The sequence below is a fragment of the Mobula hypostoma genome, chromosome 14 (assembly GCF_963921235.1).
Source record: "Mobula hypostoma chromosome 14, sMobHyp1.1, whole genome shotgun sequence".
Lineage (NCBI taxonomy): Eukaryota > Metazoa > Chordata > Chondrichthyes > Myliobatiformes > Myliobatidae > Mobula > Mobula hypostoma.
The window spans coordinates 6,864,943-6,884,324 of NC_086110.1; the positions used below are offsets into that span (position 1 = coordinate 6,864,943).

Here is a 19,382-nt window from a genome sequence, read left to right on the forward strand (position 1 = left end):
TGCTGTGGTCAGATGAGTCCACATTTCAGCTAGTTTTCAGAAAAAACGGGCGTCGAGTTCTCCATGCCAAAGATGAAAACGACCATCCAGATTGTTATCAGCGAAAGGTGCAAAAGCCAGCATCTGTGATGGTATGGGGGTGCATCAGTGCCCACGGCATGGGTGAGTTGCATGTATGTGAAGGTACCATTGACTCTGAGGCGTATATTAGGATCTTAGAGAGACATATGTTGCCATCAAGGCGACGTCTCTTTCTGGGACGTCCATGCTTATTTCAGCAGGACAATGCCAGACCACATTCTGCACGGGCTACAACAGCGTGGCTTTGTAGACACAGAGTGTGTGTGCTTAACTGGCCTGCTGCCAGTCCAGATCCATCTCCTATTGAAAATGTATGGCGCATCATGAAGAGGAGAATCAGACAACGGAGACCACAGACTGTTGAGCAGCTGAAGTCTTATATCAAGCAAGAATGGACAAAATTTCCAATTGCAAATCTACTACAATTAGTATCCTCAGTTCCAAAACGATTAAAAAGTGTTATTAAAAGGAAAGGTGATGTAACACAATGGTAAACATGCCTCTGTCCCAACTTTTGTTGAGTGTGTTGCAGCCATCAAATTCTAAATTTGTGTATGTTTACAAAATACAATTAAGTTGGTCAGTAAAACTATTGAAAAGCTTTTCTTTGTACTTTTGTCAGTTAAATAAAGGCTCACGTGAATTAACATATCACAGATTTTTGTTTTTATTACATTTTGGAAAATATCCCAACTTTTCTGGAAATGGGGTTTGTAGTTGGCTGCCAGTGACTTGTGGTGTTCTTCAGGGGGGGTCAGTATTAGGACCGCTACTTCTCACATTGTTTGTCAGTGATTTGGAAAATGGAATTGATAACTTTGTGGTAAAGTTTGCAAATGATACAAACATAAGTGGAATACTGATACATGTGTTAAAAGTCCATTGCATCGCTTTTTCTGAACTCTGTGTCCAAAGATCTTGGGTATCTGGGCACACAGTCAGAGATCTTCCGTCTCCAACGACACACCGATCTCCTGCAGAGACACAAGATCCTGGGCCTCCGAAGGCAAGCGGAGCTCTTAGGCTGAGCCCTTTGTGTGTCAAACAACAGCCAGTTGTGAAATCCCAAGAGCGTGTCCTATTCCTGCAAAGAACCGTAGTCAGCATGTAACTCCAGGTCAGGGTCTTCAAAAGAACTCTGAAAGGGAAAAATTAAAGAGATATTAAAGATGGAAATAGAGCTGTTTCCAAAGATGCAAGCAAAGGAGTTGCCATTAACCCTCCCAAGCTCTGCCTATATGGTGACATATATGCAGATTGATAATAAGTTTACTTTGAGCTCTCACAACCTGTTATTTCTTCACGTCCTTGCAAAGCTTTCCTCACCATATATTTATCCAGCTTCCCTGTTGACAGCTGCAGTAGAATCTGCCTCCACCACATCTACATGTAGTGCATTACAGATCCCAACCGCATGCTGCATTTAAAACAATCTTTCCTCAGCTCAGTTAGTTTTCTTCCTCTTTAATTTGCACTGATCATCTCTTGCCCTTGACCCTTCCAGCAAATGGAACAGACAACCATTATCCATGCCGTCCAGTGCCAGTGCCGCTGTTGTTTACCGGTTAGCACAATGCTTTGGAGTGCCAGCTGTAAGATCGGCGCTTCGATCCCCACCGTTGTCTGTAAGGTTTGTATGTTCTCCCGTGACTGTGTGGGTCTCCTCCAGGCTCTCCAGATTACTCTCACATGATGGTTATGATTAGTGAGTTCTGGGCATACTATGTTGGTGCGGGAAGCATGGCAACACTTGCAGGCTGCTCCACACCATCGTTGCTGATTTGATGCCAACCATGCATTTTACTGTATGGTTCGATGTACATGAGACAAATGAAGCTAATCCTTTTAACCTTTAGACAGTCTCAGCCTCTCAAACCTACAGTATGTTTCTAATTGTAGACCCTCATTCCACAACTATTCTCATAAAAATTTCCTGGACTCTCTTGATTGCCTTAATATCCTTCCCAAGAGTTGATCAGAACTGAACACTACAAAGTTTGCAGATGCTGGAAATCCAAATCAACACACACAAAACGCTGGAGGAACTCAGCAGACCAGGCAGCATTTATGGAAACAAATAAACAGTCGATGTTTTTGTCCGAGACCCTTCTTCAGGACTGGAAAGGAAGGGGAAGACACCAGAATAAAAAGGTGGGGGAGGGGAAGGAGGGTAGCTAGAAGGTGACAGGTGAAGCCAGTTGGGTAGGGAAGGTAAAGGGCTGGAAAGGAAGAAATCTGATAGGACAGGAGAGTGGACCATGGGAGAAAGGGAAGGAGGAGGGGGATCCGGAGGGTGGGGGTGGTGATATAACTATTTTTGAAACCTTTCATCTAGTTTTCATTATAATTCTATATCTGGGCTATCATGTCTTCCTTGCTGATCTTTGAACTCAGTGCCATTTTTCTGCACTCCAGGCCTCTCAATCCCCTTGAAGTCCAGAAGTGTATACATCTCTATACATCTGTGACTGAACCTCTACAGTCCTCTTGGTTAGAGAATTCCTCCCTGGCTGAAGACATTTCTTCTCGTCTGGAGTGAAGGAGGCTGAGGGGTGACCTTAGAAAGGTTTATAACATCAAGAAGGGCATAGATACCATAGATTGTCACAGTCTTCTTGCCAGGTTTGGGAATCTAGAGCTAGAAGGCAGATGTTTAAGATGAGAGGGGGTTCGAGGGGCAAGTTTTCTACAAAGATGGAATGAACTGTAAGAGGAAGTCAGAGGTGGGTACAATTACAATGTTTAAAAGATATTTAGTTATAGGAAAGGTTCAGATGCAGGCAAATGGACATCTTGATCAGTATGGACAAGTTAGGCTGGTGACTATAATCCAAGTCACTGGAGCAGGGGTGTCAAAACTACTGGCCCACGAAGGGGTCCAATTGGGCCCGCAGATGATTTGGGGGAAAAAAAGGTATATTCACGACCACATATTATGTCTCTGTACGGCAGCCGCTCTCTCTCCCACCGTTGTCTGTGCCACCTGCTGCACCGGCAGCTTGTTGTGTGTACTTAGAAAACAATAGGCAGCAGTTAACCACCCGCTGTGCATAAGCACCTACCACCCTGCACTGAAGACCACTAGGGCCCCACTTACGTCGTCAGACACAGTATAAGCACACAGAGTACTCAGGTAAGTAACACCTGTAGTAAGGCTGAGACTGTTTGCTGCTATGGTTCAAAATGCTTTCCAAGAGAAGAAAATTTGACATTGAAGGTCGGATATTCAACGATAATTGGAAAGATCGTTTTTTCTTCTGTGAGGTCAACGGCAAACCTGTGTGACTGATACGCTCGCAACAAGTGGCTGTGGCAAAAGAGTACAATATCAAACTACATTATGAGACGTTGTACGGAGAAAAATATGACAAGTATGTAGGATGACTGAGAACGCAAAAGGTAAACGAGTTTGAAGCAGCTCTGGAAAAACAGCAATCAGTGTTCACCAAAAGTCGAGAGACTCATGATGGAGCTGTCAAGGCCAGCTATACTATTGCCAACAAAACAGCTGCTGTGTCGAAGTCATACTCAGAGGGCGAATTCTGCAAAGCATGCATACTGGCGGCGGCTGAGCTGGTGTGCCCTGAGAAGAGATAGGCTTTTGGTAATATCAGCTTGTCAAGAAATGCTGTGGCAGACAGAGTCGGGGACCTTGCAGGAGATTTGAACAGTCAACAAAAAGACAAAATAAAGTCATTTATTGCCTGCTCTATTGCAACTGATGAGAGCACCGACGTGACTGATGTAGCTCAATTGGGAATATTTACTCGTGGTGTTGATACATCTTTGACCGTCACCGAGGAGTTTGTGGAGATGGTGCCCATGACAAACACCACAACAGGGAATGACGTTTTCTCCAGCCTCGTTGAGGCCTTGGACAGACTGGTGGTTGACTGGAGTCACGCTGTCAGCATAGCAACAGATGGCGCACCGTCCATGGTCAGGAAAAAGGCAGGTGTTGTTGTGAAACTCCGAGAGAAAGTTCAGACAGAGAATCCGGAGCAGGAGTTCTGGAATTTTCATTGTATTATACTTTATACTTTATTGTCGCCAAACAATTGATACTAGAATGTACAATCATCACTGCGATATTTGATTCTGCGCTTCCCACTCCCTGGATAACAAATATTAAATATTAAAAATATTAAAAATAGTTAAAATTAATAAATATTAAAAATTTAAATTATAAATCATAAATAGAAAATAGAAAAATGGAAAGTAAGGTAGTAATGGAAAGTAAAAACCGAGAGGCAGGTCCGGATATTTGGAGGGTACGGCCCAGATCCGGGTCAGGATCCGTTCAGCAGTCTTATCACAGTTGGAAAGAAGCTGTTCCCAAATCTGGCTGTACGAGTCTTCAAGCTCCTGAGCCTTCTCCCGGAGGGAAGAGAGACGAAAACTGTGTTGGCTGGGTGGGTCGTGTCCTTGATTATCCTGGCAGCATTGCTCCGACAGCGTTGTAAAGTGAGTCCAAGGACAGAAGATTGGTTTGTGTGATGTGCTGTGCCGTGTTCACGATCTTCTGCAGCTTCTTTCAGTCTTGGACAGGACGACTTCCATACCAGATCGTGATACACCCTAGAAGAATGCTTTCTATGGTGCATCTATAAAAATTAGTGAGGGTTTCAGGAGACAGGCCAAATTTCTTTAGTTTTCTCAGGAGGTAAAGGCGCTGGTGGGCCTTCTTGGCAGCGAACTCTGCTTGGTTGGACCAAGTCAGGTCATTTGTGATATTGACCCCAAGGAACTTAAAGCTTTTGACCTGTTCCACTTGCGCACCACCGATGTAAATTGGGTCGTGCGGTCCGCTACTCCTTCTGAAGTCAACAACCAATTCCTTCGACTTGCTGACGTTGAGGGGTAGGTTATTGTCTTTGCACCATGCCACCAGGTTCTTAATTTCCTCTCTGTACTCAAACTCATCATTACCCGAGATACGGCCTACAATTGTTGTGTCATCAGCAAACTTATATATTGAGTTTGATGGAAACTTGGCTACACAATCATGGGTGTATAGTGAGTACAGCAGGGGGCTGAGTACACAGCCTTGTGGAGCACTGGTGCTCAGGGTGATTGTAGAGGAGAGCTTGCCCCCTATTTTTACAGCCTGGGTCCTGTCTGTGAGGAAGTTGAAGATCCAACTGAAGATCTGAGTGCTAAGGCCCAGGTTCCAGAGCTTAGGAATCAGTTTATTTGGAATGATGGTATTAAAGGCAGAGCTGTAGTCAATGAAAAGGAGCCTTACGTATGCGTCTTTATTCTCCAGGTGTTCTAAGGAGGAATGTAGGGCCAGAGGGATGGCATCTGTGTTAACCTGTTGCTCTGGTAGGCGAATTGCAAAGCGTCGAGGTTGACCGGTAGGCTGTGGTTGATGTATGCCATAACCAATTTCTCGAAGCACTTCATAGCAATTGATGTCAGAACCACAGGTCAATAGTCATTCAGGCATGCCACCTTGCTCTTCTTCGGCACTGGGATTATCGTTGCCTTCTTAAAACACGAGGGGATCTTAGACTGAAGCAAGGAGCAGTTGAAGGTGTCAGCAAACACTCCAGCTAGCTCACTTGCACAGGCCTGGAGAACCCGTCCTGGGACGCCATCTGGGTCCGTCGCCTTCCTTGGATTTATCTTCAGGAAGGCCCTTCTAACGTCCTCCTCGCTGTTGATGAATTTCGATGCCACCAGGTCCGGTTCATCCAGAGGGAGCAGGACGCTCCTCTTCTGTTCGAATCTTGCGTAGAATACATTAAGTTCGTCAGGAAGAGAAGCGCCACAGTTATTGATTTTCCCAGCCTTTCCTTTGCGTCTAGTGATCTCATTTAGACCCTGCCATAGTCTACTGGCATCCCTTTGGTTAGCCTGGGCTTCCAACTTGGCTCGTTATTGCCTCCTGGCACCCTTAATGGCTTTTCGGAGTTCACATCTGGATTCTGTGTAGCAACTGGTATCTCCGGACCTAAAAGTCGTTTCTGGTTAGGGAATACCCGGATTGCCTTGTGAGACACACAGTCCTCCGTGCATTTCCAAATAAAGTCTGTGACAGCAGAGGCGTACTCATTGAGGTTAGCTGCCGAGTCCTTGAATACTAACCAGTCCACCGATTCAAAGCTGTTATGTAGCAGGAGCCTGAAAATGGACAATGTCATGGATGTAGTAATCAAAACGGTTAATTTTATTAGAGCCAAGGGACTCAACCATCGGTAATTTGACACTCTTTTGTCTGAAAGTAATATTGGACACGGCCTGACCTACCACACTGAAGTCCGCTGGTTGAGCAGAGGGGTTGTGCTCAAACGTTTTTTTTTCCATTACATTGCAGTAATTGGACTATTCATGAACGAGAAAGGGAAGCCAGTGGCAGAGTTGGATGACCCAGACTGGCTTCATGATCTTGCATTTTTGGTGGATATAACAGAGCACTTAAATGTGCTTAATGTTTAGATGCAAGGCCGCAACGAACTTATTACAGAATACTACGACAGCATTCGTGTCTTTCAAATTAAATTAGGCCAGTGGGAGATGCAACTATCCCAGAGCAACCCAGCTCATTTCCCCTCTTTGCAGTCTGTGCGTGTCGTTCATGGGAATAATGACAACATGGACAGGTACAAGGACAAAATATCACGGCTGAAAAGTGAGTTTCAGAATCATTTCCAAGTCTTCACTCAGCTCGAGAAGGAATTCTCACTATTTTGCTCGCCGTTTGCCGTCAATGCAGTATCAGATGTGCCGGAGGAACTCCAAATGGAACTAACTGAAATTCAGTGTAACTCGGCTTTGAAATATAAATTTGAGACTGTGGGTCTGGACTCATTCTATCAATAGCTGAGACCGATGTACCCCAAGATGACAGACTTTGCCTCAAAGATCCTTTGTATGTTCGGGACAACATATCTCCGTGAGCAGGCGTTCTCCATAATGAACATTAACAAATCCCAACTACGCTCGCAGCTGACACACAGACATCTAAATGACATTACAAAAATCACAACTGCCCAGAAACTGGTCCCTGATGTTGACAGGCTGGTTAAAGTCAAGAGATGTCAGGTGTCTGGAAGCAGCAAGTGAAAAATGAGTGATACTGTTTGATGCACTGAGACATGTAAGCAAAATGCATTATGAAATATCGAGTGTCATAATATTATGATTCATTCATTTACTGACTATTCTATTATTGTAAATGTGATCACTTCAATAAAAATTAGAGGCTTACTGTGTTTATTGTCTGAGTTTGATTGCTGGAAGCAGGCTAATAAAAATTAGGTGCAGTTGTGTAGCCTACATTTACAATTTGTTCCATTAGGTCTACATTTGTGTCTGCTAATATTCAATTTCAAATGGTTTATTAATGGAAAGTGTATGGCTCCCAAAACAATCTTAGCCAAAATAGCATCATTTTTCTCTCTCTCATCACAACTTTCTTGTAGCCTATGACTGTAAGTTAATACCAATCATAAAAATAATGCTTGCTAGGCAATCTTCTTCATAAGAAACAAAATTTGTAAAGTGAAACACTTTGTAGTTATAGCAGAGACTGAGACACGTGACAGCAGGTTGAAAATACGAAGGCAACGAAAGCTGTGGGAGCATGCACGTGTGCGTCCGCACGCGCACAACTGATCCGGCCCGCATGAAGTTGCATTTTGCCCAGTCCGGCCCGTGACCTACTATGAGTTTGACACCCCTGCACTGGAGAGACATTGAAGCTGCTAATGGAAAGATCTTTATTCATCATGGAAAATAGGCAGTCTGGAGCCCCTCTCAGTATTGTCTCCCAAATCCAAAGCTACATCACATTTTTTTTACACTCTTAAGATCAAAGGCAGCAGCAGGTGATTTGATACAATTTAAATAGTTAAAATTAGGTAGCTTTCTGCAATATTTTTGGGTTAAGAACACTTCCTTAGAATTACATACTACCATGGGAGACATCTCTGAATATTCAATCACCTTTGCTGGGACAATGTAATTCACACAGGGAACCCTCAGTTAATGGTAAGGTTCTAAGGATTAAAAAGGTTGGAAACTCCTGGTTTGAAAACCCCGGGGCGGGGGGGTAGGGATCGCAGATACCCACAATTAATGGTGTCAAGGCTGACTCCGAAGCTCACAAATATGCCAAATACTAATAAATCACCTATTGTCTGATGTGCCAAGTCCAGTCTGCAAGCTTGAATTCAGTCATAATTACGCAAAATAACTTCACCAATTTTACCTCTTTGATGCAGGCCGGTTAACATATTGTCATTGTCTTACACTTGGCTGAAGCAGATGAAAATGTCTCAGTCACTTCACTTTGCAAACCACATTTTTTAATTAGCTGGTTGGTCACTGTGGGGCAGCATCCTGTGCTCTATAGACCAGGGTCTCTCAACCAGGTTTCTGCAAGAGGTCACCTGGGGTCCTGCGAGAGATCATGATTTAAAAAAAAACATTTTTTGAAAGCACAATGCTAGCGCCTGCAGTGGTGGACAGTGACAGAGCAGATCCATTGGCAATTTCATTAGCGGTCTCTCAGCCCAGTATGGCCGTGTGTAGTTGGATCCTGTTTATTTGGTTGAGTCCATTCTCAGTTTGACACAAGATAGGGGAGGCCATTGATAATTGCTGAGTGCTGTATTGCATAGATGGGTGGAGGGTAGGCTGATGAATTGTGAAGAGTGTTTTCCGAGCATTGAATGGACTCTCCCATTTTTATATTTTCATAACCCTGTGTTTTACAGACATGTCTGACAGTCCAATGTGGCGATCTTTGAATTATAATCTGAGTCATTTCACTGCACTAGCGCAGCAATGGACACAAAAAAGAAGTCTGTCTTTACAATGAAAGCTACTTATCACTGGGTTTTACATGGATCCAAGTTGTCCTATCCCATTGTGCCTAGTCTGTGGCAAACAACCTACAAATGTAGCATGGCTCCAGCAAAATGGAAAAGCCACTTAACTCCAGATCACAGCCACGTGACTCAAAAGGGGTGATTATTTTAAATGGCTATTGGAATCTCAAAACTAACAGAGTAAAGCTTTTGTTAATATAGTCAGTAAAAAGATACGGGAAGCAAGTTGTTTAGTAGCAGAACTTATTACCAAGAAAAGGAAAGGTCACAGTTGGTGAGAACCTAATAATGTCAGCATGTAAAACCATAGTGGATAAATGCTAGGATGAGATGCAGTACGAGAAATTGAAAAAGGTTTCACACTCAATGATGATGATGATTGGTTCTTTGCTTGTGAAGATCAGGAGGGAAGAAGAGTACTCAGGAGTGATGGCACGATCGTTGGTGACCGAGGCCAGTTCTGGATCTGCAGACTGGTACAGTAGGGACACTGGAACAGCTGGGATGTGGGCACTTGGGGAGCAAGGTCCTTCCTGCATCTCTGCTTCTCTTCAGCAGTTGCTCTTCTGATTTCCTCAAAATTCTTGGCTGCACTGTGGATCAGCGTTCACTGTCACAAGCCAGCTGCTGCCACTCATTGACATCAATATTTGCCTGAGAGGGCTGCTGCTTAAGTCGGTCTTTATACTTTGTATGCGGGGAGCAGAATGATCTCTCTTGCTCTGAGAGAGTTCTCTGTAGAGTATTGCTTTTGATAACCTGGAGATGGAAACGCTCGAGCGACCAGATCTGCTTGTGGTACGAGACCCGGGCTTTGGAGCCGTACAGCAGTGTTATGATGACGGCAGCCCTGTGCACCTGGATTTGTGGACAGATGCAGCTGCTGGTTCTTCCACACACATTTCTGGAGGCATCCAAAGGTACTGCTGACTCTGGCGAGTCGATTATCAACGTCCCTTCCTACGGTAGTGTTGTTGCAGATACGCTGCCCAGGTAGGTGAACTGCAACATGTCACAGGATGCTGAAGAGGTTTTGTGTGATGAACTGAAATACAACAGCTTCCCTATCCAGGTTAACACACTGGCACACAATTTAGAGTTTAGAGTGAACTACAATACGAGATCCATATATCAGTGTTCTTTGACATAAAGACAGGTGGTTTCAGCTCACTGAGAACTCTGGAACCATAGGATTGCCATGAGCTGACCATCCTTCCATGGTACTGTCATAGACTTTTGACAATGTTGGGTCATTCCTTGTATTTCAGAATTTGTTCCTGGCAGCTGGTCCACCAACGCTATGTGGGACACCACTGCTGGATCACAGAATCAGATTTTTCTTCTTCAGTTGTCAACAGCAGAAGACATGACAAGCCATCAGTGTTGTTTCATTGCGTACTACCCTTGAACTCTATGTCATAAGAGTTGGTTCCCAGGAAAAGTGCCCAATGTTGCATTCAGCTAGCAGATATCACTGGGATTCCCATCCTGGGATTGAAAATGGACTCAAGGGGTTGGTGATAAGTCACTAAAGTAAACTTTTGTCCAGGGAGTGGTGAAACTTCTTACTCCTCATACTAGACTTAAGGCCTCTCAGTCGATCTGTTTGTAGTTGCATTCTGCACTTGTCAATAAATTTGAAGCAAATGCAATCAAGTTTTCAGATTCATCTTCTATAATTGTGACAAAATGGCTCCAATGCCATAAGAAAATGTATCTCTAACCAGTCTGATGGACAGATAGGTCATAATGGGTGAGCAGTTCATCTGATGTTATTAGTCTTTGTTTCCTTGAATGCTCTTTCACATCTTCCTGACCATTCCCATTTTTCTCCTGCCTGCAACAGAGCATTCAATGGATGCAGCACTGTAGCAAGATTTGGAAGAAACCTGTGGTAATAGCATACAAGGCCAAGTACGACCGAAGTTGTGACACATTCTGGTTTGGGTGCCTGCAGCGCTGCTTCAATCTCCTTGTCATTGACAAGCAGGGCTTACACAAGTCACATGTCCACAGTGAGATTTCATTCTTGAAAAAAAAACTCATCAGACCATACTCACTTCACTGAGCTTGGTAAGCACTTTACAAAGGTTCCAGAGATAGTCTTCATCATTCTTCATGACATCAAGGTAAATTTGTGCTCTGAGAGATCTTGGAGCACTTGGGTCCATTGCTCTTTGCCAAATTGCTGGAACTGATGTGACACCAAAGATGAGATGATTATACTGAAACAGTCCCTTGTGAATGTAGATTGTGAGGAACTTCCTGCTTGACTCCTCAATCTCCATTTGCAGGTAGGCTTGTGACAGGTCAAACTTTGATAAGCTCTCCCTGCCCACCAAAGGTGCAAAAAAAAACTTCTGAATTTGAGGATACTGCACAGTACACAGCCCAGGGTTGATGCTCACTTTGAAGTCCCCGCATATGCAAACAGCTCCAGCCTTCCCTTTCTTGATCACTGAGGCAATGGGCACGAGCCAGTCGCTCCACTCAACCTTGGAGAGAATGGCAGATGCCTCCAAGCTCTGAAGTTCAGCATCCACTTTAGGATGTAATGCGCAAGGCACTGGATGTGCTTTATGGAATCTAGGTGTTGCTGCTTCATTCAGTTAATTTCTGACCTCCATGCCTTTGAGTTTACCAATACCATTCTCAAACACGCTCATTAGCATTAAGCAGCTGTGACAGTCTTTGGTTAATGCCTCTGTTTGAGCTGCAGTTGCCTGTTGGTGACACATTTGGAGCTGATTGTGTGCTAGTCTAGATGGGTTTTCCTCAACCATTCAAGTCCAAAAAGTTTTGGCCCTCCACTTTTCAAACTTCTAAAGCTCTAACTGATGTGTTTACCTCCGTACATTACATTCACTTCCAGTTTGCTTTCAGGAGACACTTTCTCACCTGCGCAAATCTTTAGCATCACCAAGGTCTTTTCTAGTGGTAGCTTAGAAAACAGTCTATCGTAGTCATCCTCTAAAATTACAGAAGAAGCTGACCCAGTGTCCAGCTCCATTTCCAGTTTTACACCAGACACATCTGTTGTGATCCATATGATTTTGCAATCTGCTTCAATAATGCTATACAGTTCTAGGCATGACAGCTCACCTTCGTCAGGCTGTCTGATTCAGTTTCACATTCAGTCACTTTATGCATTTAGTTTTGTGTTGAAACTTTTCATTGGTTTTTCTTTCACTGTGCTTCTTATCTGACTTGCAATGTGGCTTTGTTTGTGATACTTTCTGAAAACTTTATTTGAACCATCATGGGAGGATTTGCTACATCAATAACATTTCTGGCTTTTTGCACCATTCAGGGACATTATGTTTCACATTCTAAAATCTTTCTATAGTTCTGTAGTTTGCGGCAGTCTCCAATGATGTTAAAATGACCATTGCCCCTTCTAAGGTTAGGTTTCTTTCTGAGCACTTTGACTATGTATGCCACATACAAGCCTGTCCCTTAATGCATTAAAAAGTCTATCTCTAAAATCACAGTACTGGGGAAGTTTACACAGTTCTGCAATGTATTCAGAAATCCTTTCTTCCTTTGACTGGTTCCTTTTGTGAAATCTAAATTTCTCAGCTATTACTAGCAATTTTTGGCTCCATTTTGCAAAATTGCAACAATTTCATCAAATGTCTTGCTTGTTGGTTTTTCAGGAGTTACAAAGTTCCATAAGAAACTGTATGTTCTAGCACTTAAGCTAAGATGTATGGAGACTTTCTTCAACTCGTCCATGTTGTTAGCTTTACAATACAGTTCAACCCTCTTGGTATACGATTCCCAGTCCTCATTACAACTAACAAATTCATCAACTTTCCCAACTAAGGGCACCGTCACGTTATTTTTACTTCAGCTTTGTTAGTTGTGTGTCTCTCACTGTGTACTGTTACTCACGTGCCCTTTTCTAGCACCTGTGACCACCTTCTCCATCACCGTATTCTTCTTCACTCTTCACTCCTGTCTCCTGTCTCCGGTCTCGCTCCCTTCCTCTGAATTCTGCCATTTAATAACTGTTGGTGCATTTGGTGATAATCACTGACATTCAGGTTCGCACTTGTTGCCAATTTGTTGTGTCCATACAACTACATAGCAGAGAAATAGAGGCACGCACTTGAAGTAAACATGAAGGCAGGAAGACAGTTAACGACGGTTCAGGATGATGGGAAGCTAAGAGCGGTACATGGGCTACAGTGCTGCAGCAAACATTGACCCCTTTGCACATTCCAGACCTTAACCCAATATTTCCAGTGGCCATTTGATTTCCAAGACTGACTCCCAAACTCTTCCTGGCATATGGCTCAGATCCCAATCTGACATATATCAAATAATTTCCTCCACTCATGGCAAGACCACTATCAACTTATTACCCAAGAAAAAAAATGAGATAATGGTTCTTAATAACTACCACCCAGTGGCTTTGACATTCACCACAGGAAGTGCTTTGAAAGGCTGGCCATGACACACATTAACTCCAGCCTACCAGATGACCTTGTCCCACTGCAATTGGCCAACTGATAAAACAGGTCTATGGCAACCCTCACCAACTTTTTATCAGCACACCATAGAGAGTATCCTACCTGGATGAATCACAGCTTGTCACTGGGTGACATGGCCCAAGTGTGGAGTGAGAGATACTGAAGCAGGTCGATAGCTCACAGACTTTAATGCGAACAATGTTAAAGGAAAAAAAGAAAACAAATGTTAGGCCAAACAAGGCTGTTGACTAAAACACTCAATGGAAAACAAAACCTCCACTGCAACTGACAAGAACAACTAAGAATTAAACGAATACCACTAGTCTTCAGTCAGTTGAGTGGACAGTCCAATTTCTCAGGCAAGGTAGAATGCTGATAACGAAGCGTAGCTATGTCCTGGGTTTGTCTCGACAAATGCTACGATGGAATGAATGGAGTTAAATATTATCACGATGAAATAATAATTAGCTGACATGTGTATATTCACGAGCACAATTGCCAAATCCGTGGTTGTGACAGTTCCCCCCTGCCCCACAACCCCAGGCGCAGACCTGTTTCCGCTGGAAGTCCCAGATGAAGGACATGTACAAGATGTTCTTCAGTGATGCTGGTAGATAAGTGCCGTGGTGTGCACTGCCAATATCGGAGCCAAAGACTTCCATGTAGAGACAGAAAGAAGAGCTTAGACAGAGGTAGCTCGACCAAGTGACACTGAGACAGTGAGGACCCTGCGATTGAAGCTAGTCGGGCATCTGCCTCAACAGAAAAACTAAAATAAATAAAGGCATCCGTTAGTCTTGTGAGACCATGGATTTGCACCTGGAAAGTCTTCACTCTCCAGGGCGCAGGCCTGGGCGAGGTGTATGGAAGACCAGCAGTTGCCCATGCTGCAAGTCTCCTCTCTCCATGAGACCAATGTTGTCCAAGGGAAGAGCATTAGAACCTATACAGCTTGGCACCAGTGTCGTTACAGTACCTTGCTCAAAGACACAACACGTTGCCTTGGCTGGGGCTCGAACTCATGACCTTCAGATTGCTAGTCGAACATCTTAACCACTTGGCCATGTGCCCAAACATGTGCCCACAAACAGAAAAAGGCTTAATCCTTAAGCCTTAACAAATTTAAACAAAGCACCAGGAAACTGCATTACAAAGAGCTAATTGCTCGAGAAAAACACAAGGAACTCTTAAACCGTTAATAACTGCTGTTAAGCAACAATGAACCAATTCAGGTGTTCCAAAATCCTCAGAGCCTAATGCTCTGATGCCCTGCACAGGCCTGAAATAGTCATGACAGGATCCCTTTCTATAGCTGGCACCTGATGGCCCTGGAAGACCTGCAAACTCGAGATCCAGGGAAGACTCGAGAGACCTGGGGAACTCGAGAAGGAGGGAGACTTGGGGATCCAGGGAGACTGAGACACTCTGGGAACCCCAAAAGACAGAGACCGGGGAATCCTAAGGGGCCTGGGAACCCCAACAGACTGAGAGACTGGGGAACCTCTAGTGAGATCAAGAAACCTCGGGCGAGGCGAAGAGGAAGGCTTGGGAGCCCTTGATATGGGGGAGGACTTTGAAAAACCATAAACACATTGAATAAGCCTTGGAAACAATTGGAAAAATAAAAACCTTGGGAAGATAGAGGAAAGTCCTTGGGAAACCTTGAAAACATGAAACTTGAAACCTAGAGAAGGAACCTTTTCAAATCTTGATGTTTTATCTTTCACAATTTTTCCAAAGGCAATTAGGATATACTCTCCATTTTTATAGATCAAGACAGCACAGACAGGTTTCTTTCATCGCCAATCTAGCTGGTTCTTGGTAGATCTGCTTAATTTGCTACACGAAAGTTTAATTTTCCGAGTCTGTACCATGACTTTTATCAAGAGGATAAAAGTACTCTTGATAGGATTACTTTACTTGTGTATTTGCACACAGCAGCCAGGGATCAGCTTTTGGAGTAGGGCTCCTACAGAATTTACACTTTTGACTTGAATGATAATTTGTTGAATCAGTTGATAAGCTTCCTTGAAGCATTCATTTTGTTATGCAGACCTGAGTCATGGGACCACAAAGCTGGGAACCTGGGTACTCGTGACTTGAAAAGCTTAGAATGGATGCCAGAGAAACTCAATGTAGACTAGAGAAGCTCGGTATGTAGACTCGGGACACTCGGAATGTAGAGTCAGGACATGCACTGAGAATAGAAAGCACCCTCTCCTCAAGCCACCAAAGTCAAAGCGTCACTGTTCAAACTTTGCTGGGTCCATTAGTTGGCAAGATCCGTCCGTCACGCTGCAGACAGAAACAAGAGTTCATACATAGGAATTCCAATGGAACATTGTTGCCTCGATGAGTCACTCTGACCAATGAATCTCATGGCCAAGGTCTCTCTTTGCTGGGTCCATCTTTGTGTGGTCAAGACTTGCTGTCACCAGGTGCGGATATGGCCCAAGTGCGCAGTGAGAGACACTGAAGCAGGTCGATAGCTCACAGACTTTAATGTGAACAGTGTTAAAGGGAAAAAAGCTGATTTATACTTGTGCATACTAACTTGCGCCGTAGCCTACGCAAGTGGGCTACACCGTTGTGAGCATTTATACTTGTGCGTTGGTGTGTCCGCGTCGCTCTGCAATTCGCGCACGTCACGCATCTGCACACACCTGCCTGTGCAAGGCTTCATGGTCATGTTCACAAGTTTAAAGCGAGCGTCTTTTTTAGTAAAAGCAAGATGTGTCCTTCATAATTTTGGAGGTCTGTAAAGCTTTATGGAAAGCATTGCAGCCAGAGTTCCTTCCCTGCCCTTCAGTCACCCAATGGGAGGCTATTGCAGCGTAGGAAAATGCTACCAAGCGGACCAATTACAGTTGTTGCAGTCTGCGTTGCCATGACGCGTAGTTACATTTTGGGAGAGGTGTGCGTCAGGCTACAGCATAGGGATCCGCGTAGGCACTGCGTAGAGTTCGCGGCTACGCCATATCTACAGCATCGATTTGACACACAAGTATAAATCAGCCTAAAGAAAACAATAAACGCTAGGCTAAACAGGGCCGTTGACTAAAACACTCAAATAGAAAATGAAGCCCACACCGCAGCTGAAAAGAACAAATAGGAGTGAAATTCTGTTAGTCTTCAGAGTCATTTGACTTGACAGTCTAATTTCTCAGGCAAGGCGGAATGCAGATAACGAAGCGTAGCTATATCCTGGGTTCAAGTCTCGACACGTGCACATTCACGAGCGCAATTGCCTAATCTGCTACGCTGCCGAATCCGTGGTTGTGACATTGTTACTGCAGTTCACCAACCACTGAAGCAAGTCTGTGATAAGTGCCATCTCTCTGGCTAAGCACTCATCTCTGGAGCACCAGGACAGTAGAGACACTTTCTTTAGACTGTTGTTAATTGACTACAGCTCTGCTTTCAATACTATCATTCCAAGTAAACTCATCGCTAAACTTCATGACGTGGGAGTCAACACCTCCCCTGCAAATGGATCCTTGACTTCTTGATCAACAGACCACAATCAGTAAGGATTGGCAGCAAAAACTCCGGCCTGATTACTCTCAACTCTGGTCCTCAGCCCCCTACGCCACTCCCTGTACTGTCACGACTGTGTGGCCAGATTCTGCCCCAACTCCGTCCACAAATCTGCAGATGTTACCACTGTAGTGGGCCAAATCTCAAAATACTGACAAGCCTGAGTGCAGGACGGGGATAGAGACCTTAGTATCATGCTGTCATGACAATAACCCTTCCCTCAACGTCAGCAAAACAAAAGAGTTGAACATTGACTTGGCGGTGATCATCAATAGCCGTTTCTTGTCCAACCTAGTAGTCGTCACAACCAAGAAAACTCACTACCAACTCCAATTCCTCAGGAGACTAAAGAAATTTGGCATGTCCTCATTGACCCTTACCAATTTTTATCAACACAGTGTAGAAAGCATTAGGTTGTATCATGGCTTGGTATGCCAACTGCTTTGTCTGTTGACACAACTCAGCAAATCACAGAAACCAGACTCCCCTCCATACTTCTCTACATTTCTAACTGCCTCAGTAAAGCAGCCAGCATGATCAGAGACCCCACCCAGCCTGCCCATCAGGCAGAAGTCTGAAAGCATGTACCAGCAGGCTCAAGAGCAGATTCTGCCTCACGGTTATAAGATTTTTGAATGCTTCCCTAGGCTCTTCACCTCACTGTCTACCTCATTGCTCCTTATTGTCTACCCACACTGCACTTTCTCCATAGCTGTAACACTTTATTCTGCATTTTCTTATTGTTTCACTTTGTTCTACCTCAATGCACAGCGTAATGAATTGATCGGTATGAACAGTAAGCAAGACAAGCTTTTCAGTATATTTTGGTACATATGTCAAAGATAAACCAATACATAGCCATTACTAATGTTTGTCGTAGAGTTGTACAGCAGAGAAACAGGCCCTTTCACCCATCACGTCCAGGCTGACTATCAATGACTGTCTACACTAATCCCACCTGCCTGCATTGGTTCCATATCCTTGTGCCTTGCTCATTCAATCATCTACCCAGAAACGTCTTAAATGTTGTTACTGTTCCTGTCTTCACCATTTTACCTGACAGTTCATTCCAGATACTAATTATTCTTTGGATGAATAATTTATTGCTCAGATCTGCTTTGGCACTCCTTCCTTTCAATTTACCCAATGCCCTATCGTGGGAAACAGACACTTGCTATCCACTCTATCTATAGCTCTCATAATTTTATATGCTCCTATCCCGTCTCTTCCCCGTGCCGTTCAGCCCAGGCTATCCAAACTCTCCTGATAACTCAAGCCCTCCCAGCCAGTTAATGGATTTGTGAAAGCTCAAGAAACTGCAGACGCCAGAATCCAAAGCAACTACCAATCTGCTTGAGGAACACCGTGGGTCAAGCAATATATGTAGGGGGAAAGGAATTACCGAAATAAACTTTATATAAGGAATGCTTGCGCTCTCTCTTGCTTGACCACATCCTATAGTGCAGAGACCAGAACTGCCACAGCAACATTCTGAACAACCACAACATAGCAATCCAATTAGATGCCTCGGGTGATGAAACGGGAAGTGTGCAAGTGTCTGTACAAGGCTCTAAACCACTTATGGGTTGAAGTCTCTGAGTAACGTAATCAATGGTTGGGCACCTGATCTCCCCCAGAAAGTTAGGCAGCTTTCCTCCTTCTCCCTGTCATTTGGTCTCTACACATCCATTGTGACAGAGGAGAATCAGCAGCTATTTCTTTAAGCAATGAGTTGTTACAACCCAGAGCAAGCTGTTGATGGAGAAGTTGATTCAATAGCAACTTCTAACACTGAATTGCTGAGGTACGTGAAAAGCAAATTGTAAATTGTAACTGGTAAATTGGTTTATTATTGCTGCATGTGCTGAGGTACTATGTAAAACCACATAGTACAAGGGAAAAGCAGTAACAGAATGCAGATTGTGTGTTTGAGATGGGTAACAAGTGCACGTTTCAGAGGCATTTGGATAGCCACAGGGAAGGAGGGGCTTGGAGGGTTATGAGCCAATGTAGAGAGCAGGAAGGACCAGTTCGGTCAAAGAGCCTGTTTTGATGCTGTATTAGTCTATGGCTCTATGGTTCTACTATAGTGTTACCATTACAGAGAAACTCCAGCGTAGGCAGACAATAAAATGCAAGGCCATGACAAGGTACATTGTGAGGTCACGTGTCCATTTTAACATACATGAAATCCATTCAGAACATCTGTAGAAATTTGCGAGTGTCTTTGGTGAGATACCAAATCTCCTCGACCTCCTAATGAAACGAAACTGCAGTTGTGCCTTCTTTGTAACTGCATCGTTTTGTCGAGCCCAGGAGAGATCCTCAGAGATGCTGACTGCCAGAAACTTGAAACTGCTCACTCTTTCCACTTCTGATCCCTCTGTGAGGACTGGTGTTCCCTTGTCTTACCCTTTCTGAAGACCACAATCAATTCTGTGGTCTTACTGAC

General features: G+C 44.0%; 1 protein-coding gene across 1 annotated transcript in view; it reads right to left on the bottom strand.

The window, feature by feature from the left end:
* Positions 1–780: 780 nt before the first annotated feature.
* LOC134356075 (RNA-binding Raly-like protein) overlaps positions 781–19,382 on the bottom strand; it is a 1,565,186-nt gene continuing 1,546,584 nt past the window's right edge. The window contains exon 10 of the mRNA XM_063066635.1: positions 781–1,219. Within this exon, the coding sequence (XP_062922705.1) occupies positions 1,160–1,219 (60 nt within the window). The 3' untranslated portion in view covers positions 781–1,159. The remainder of the gene's footprint in view (positions 1,220–19,382) is intronic.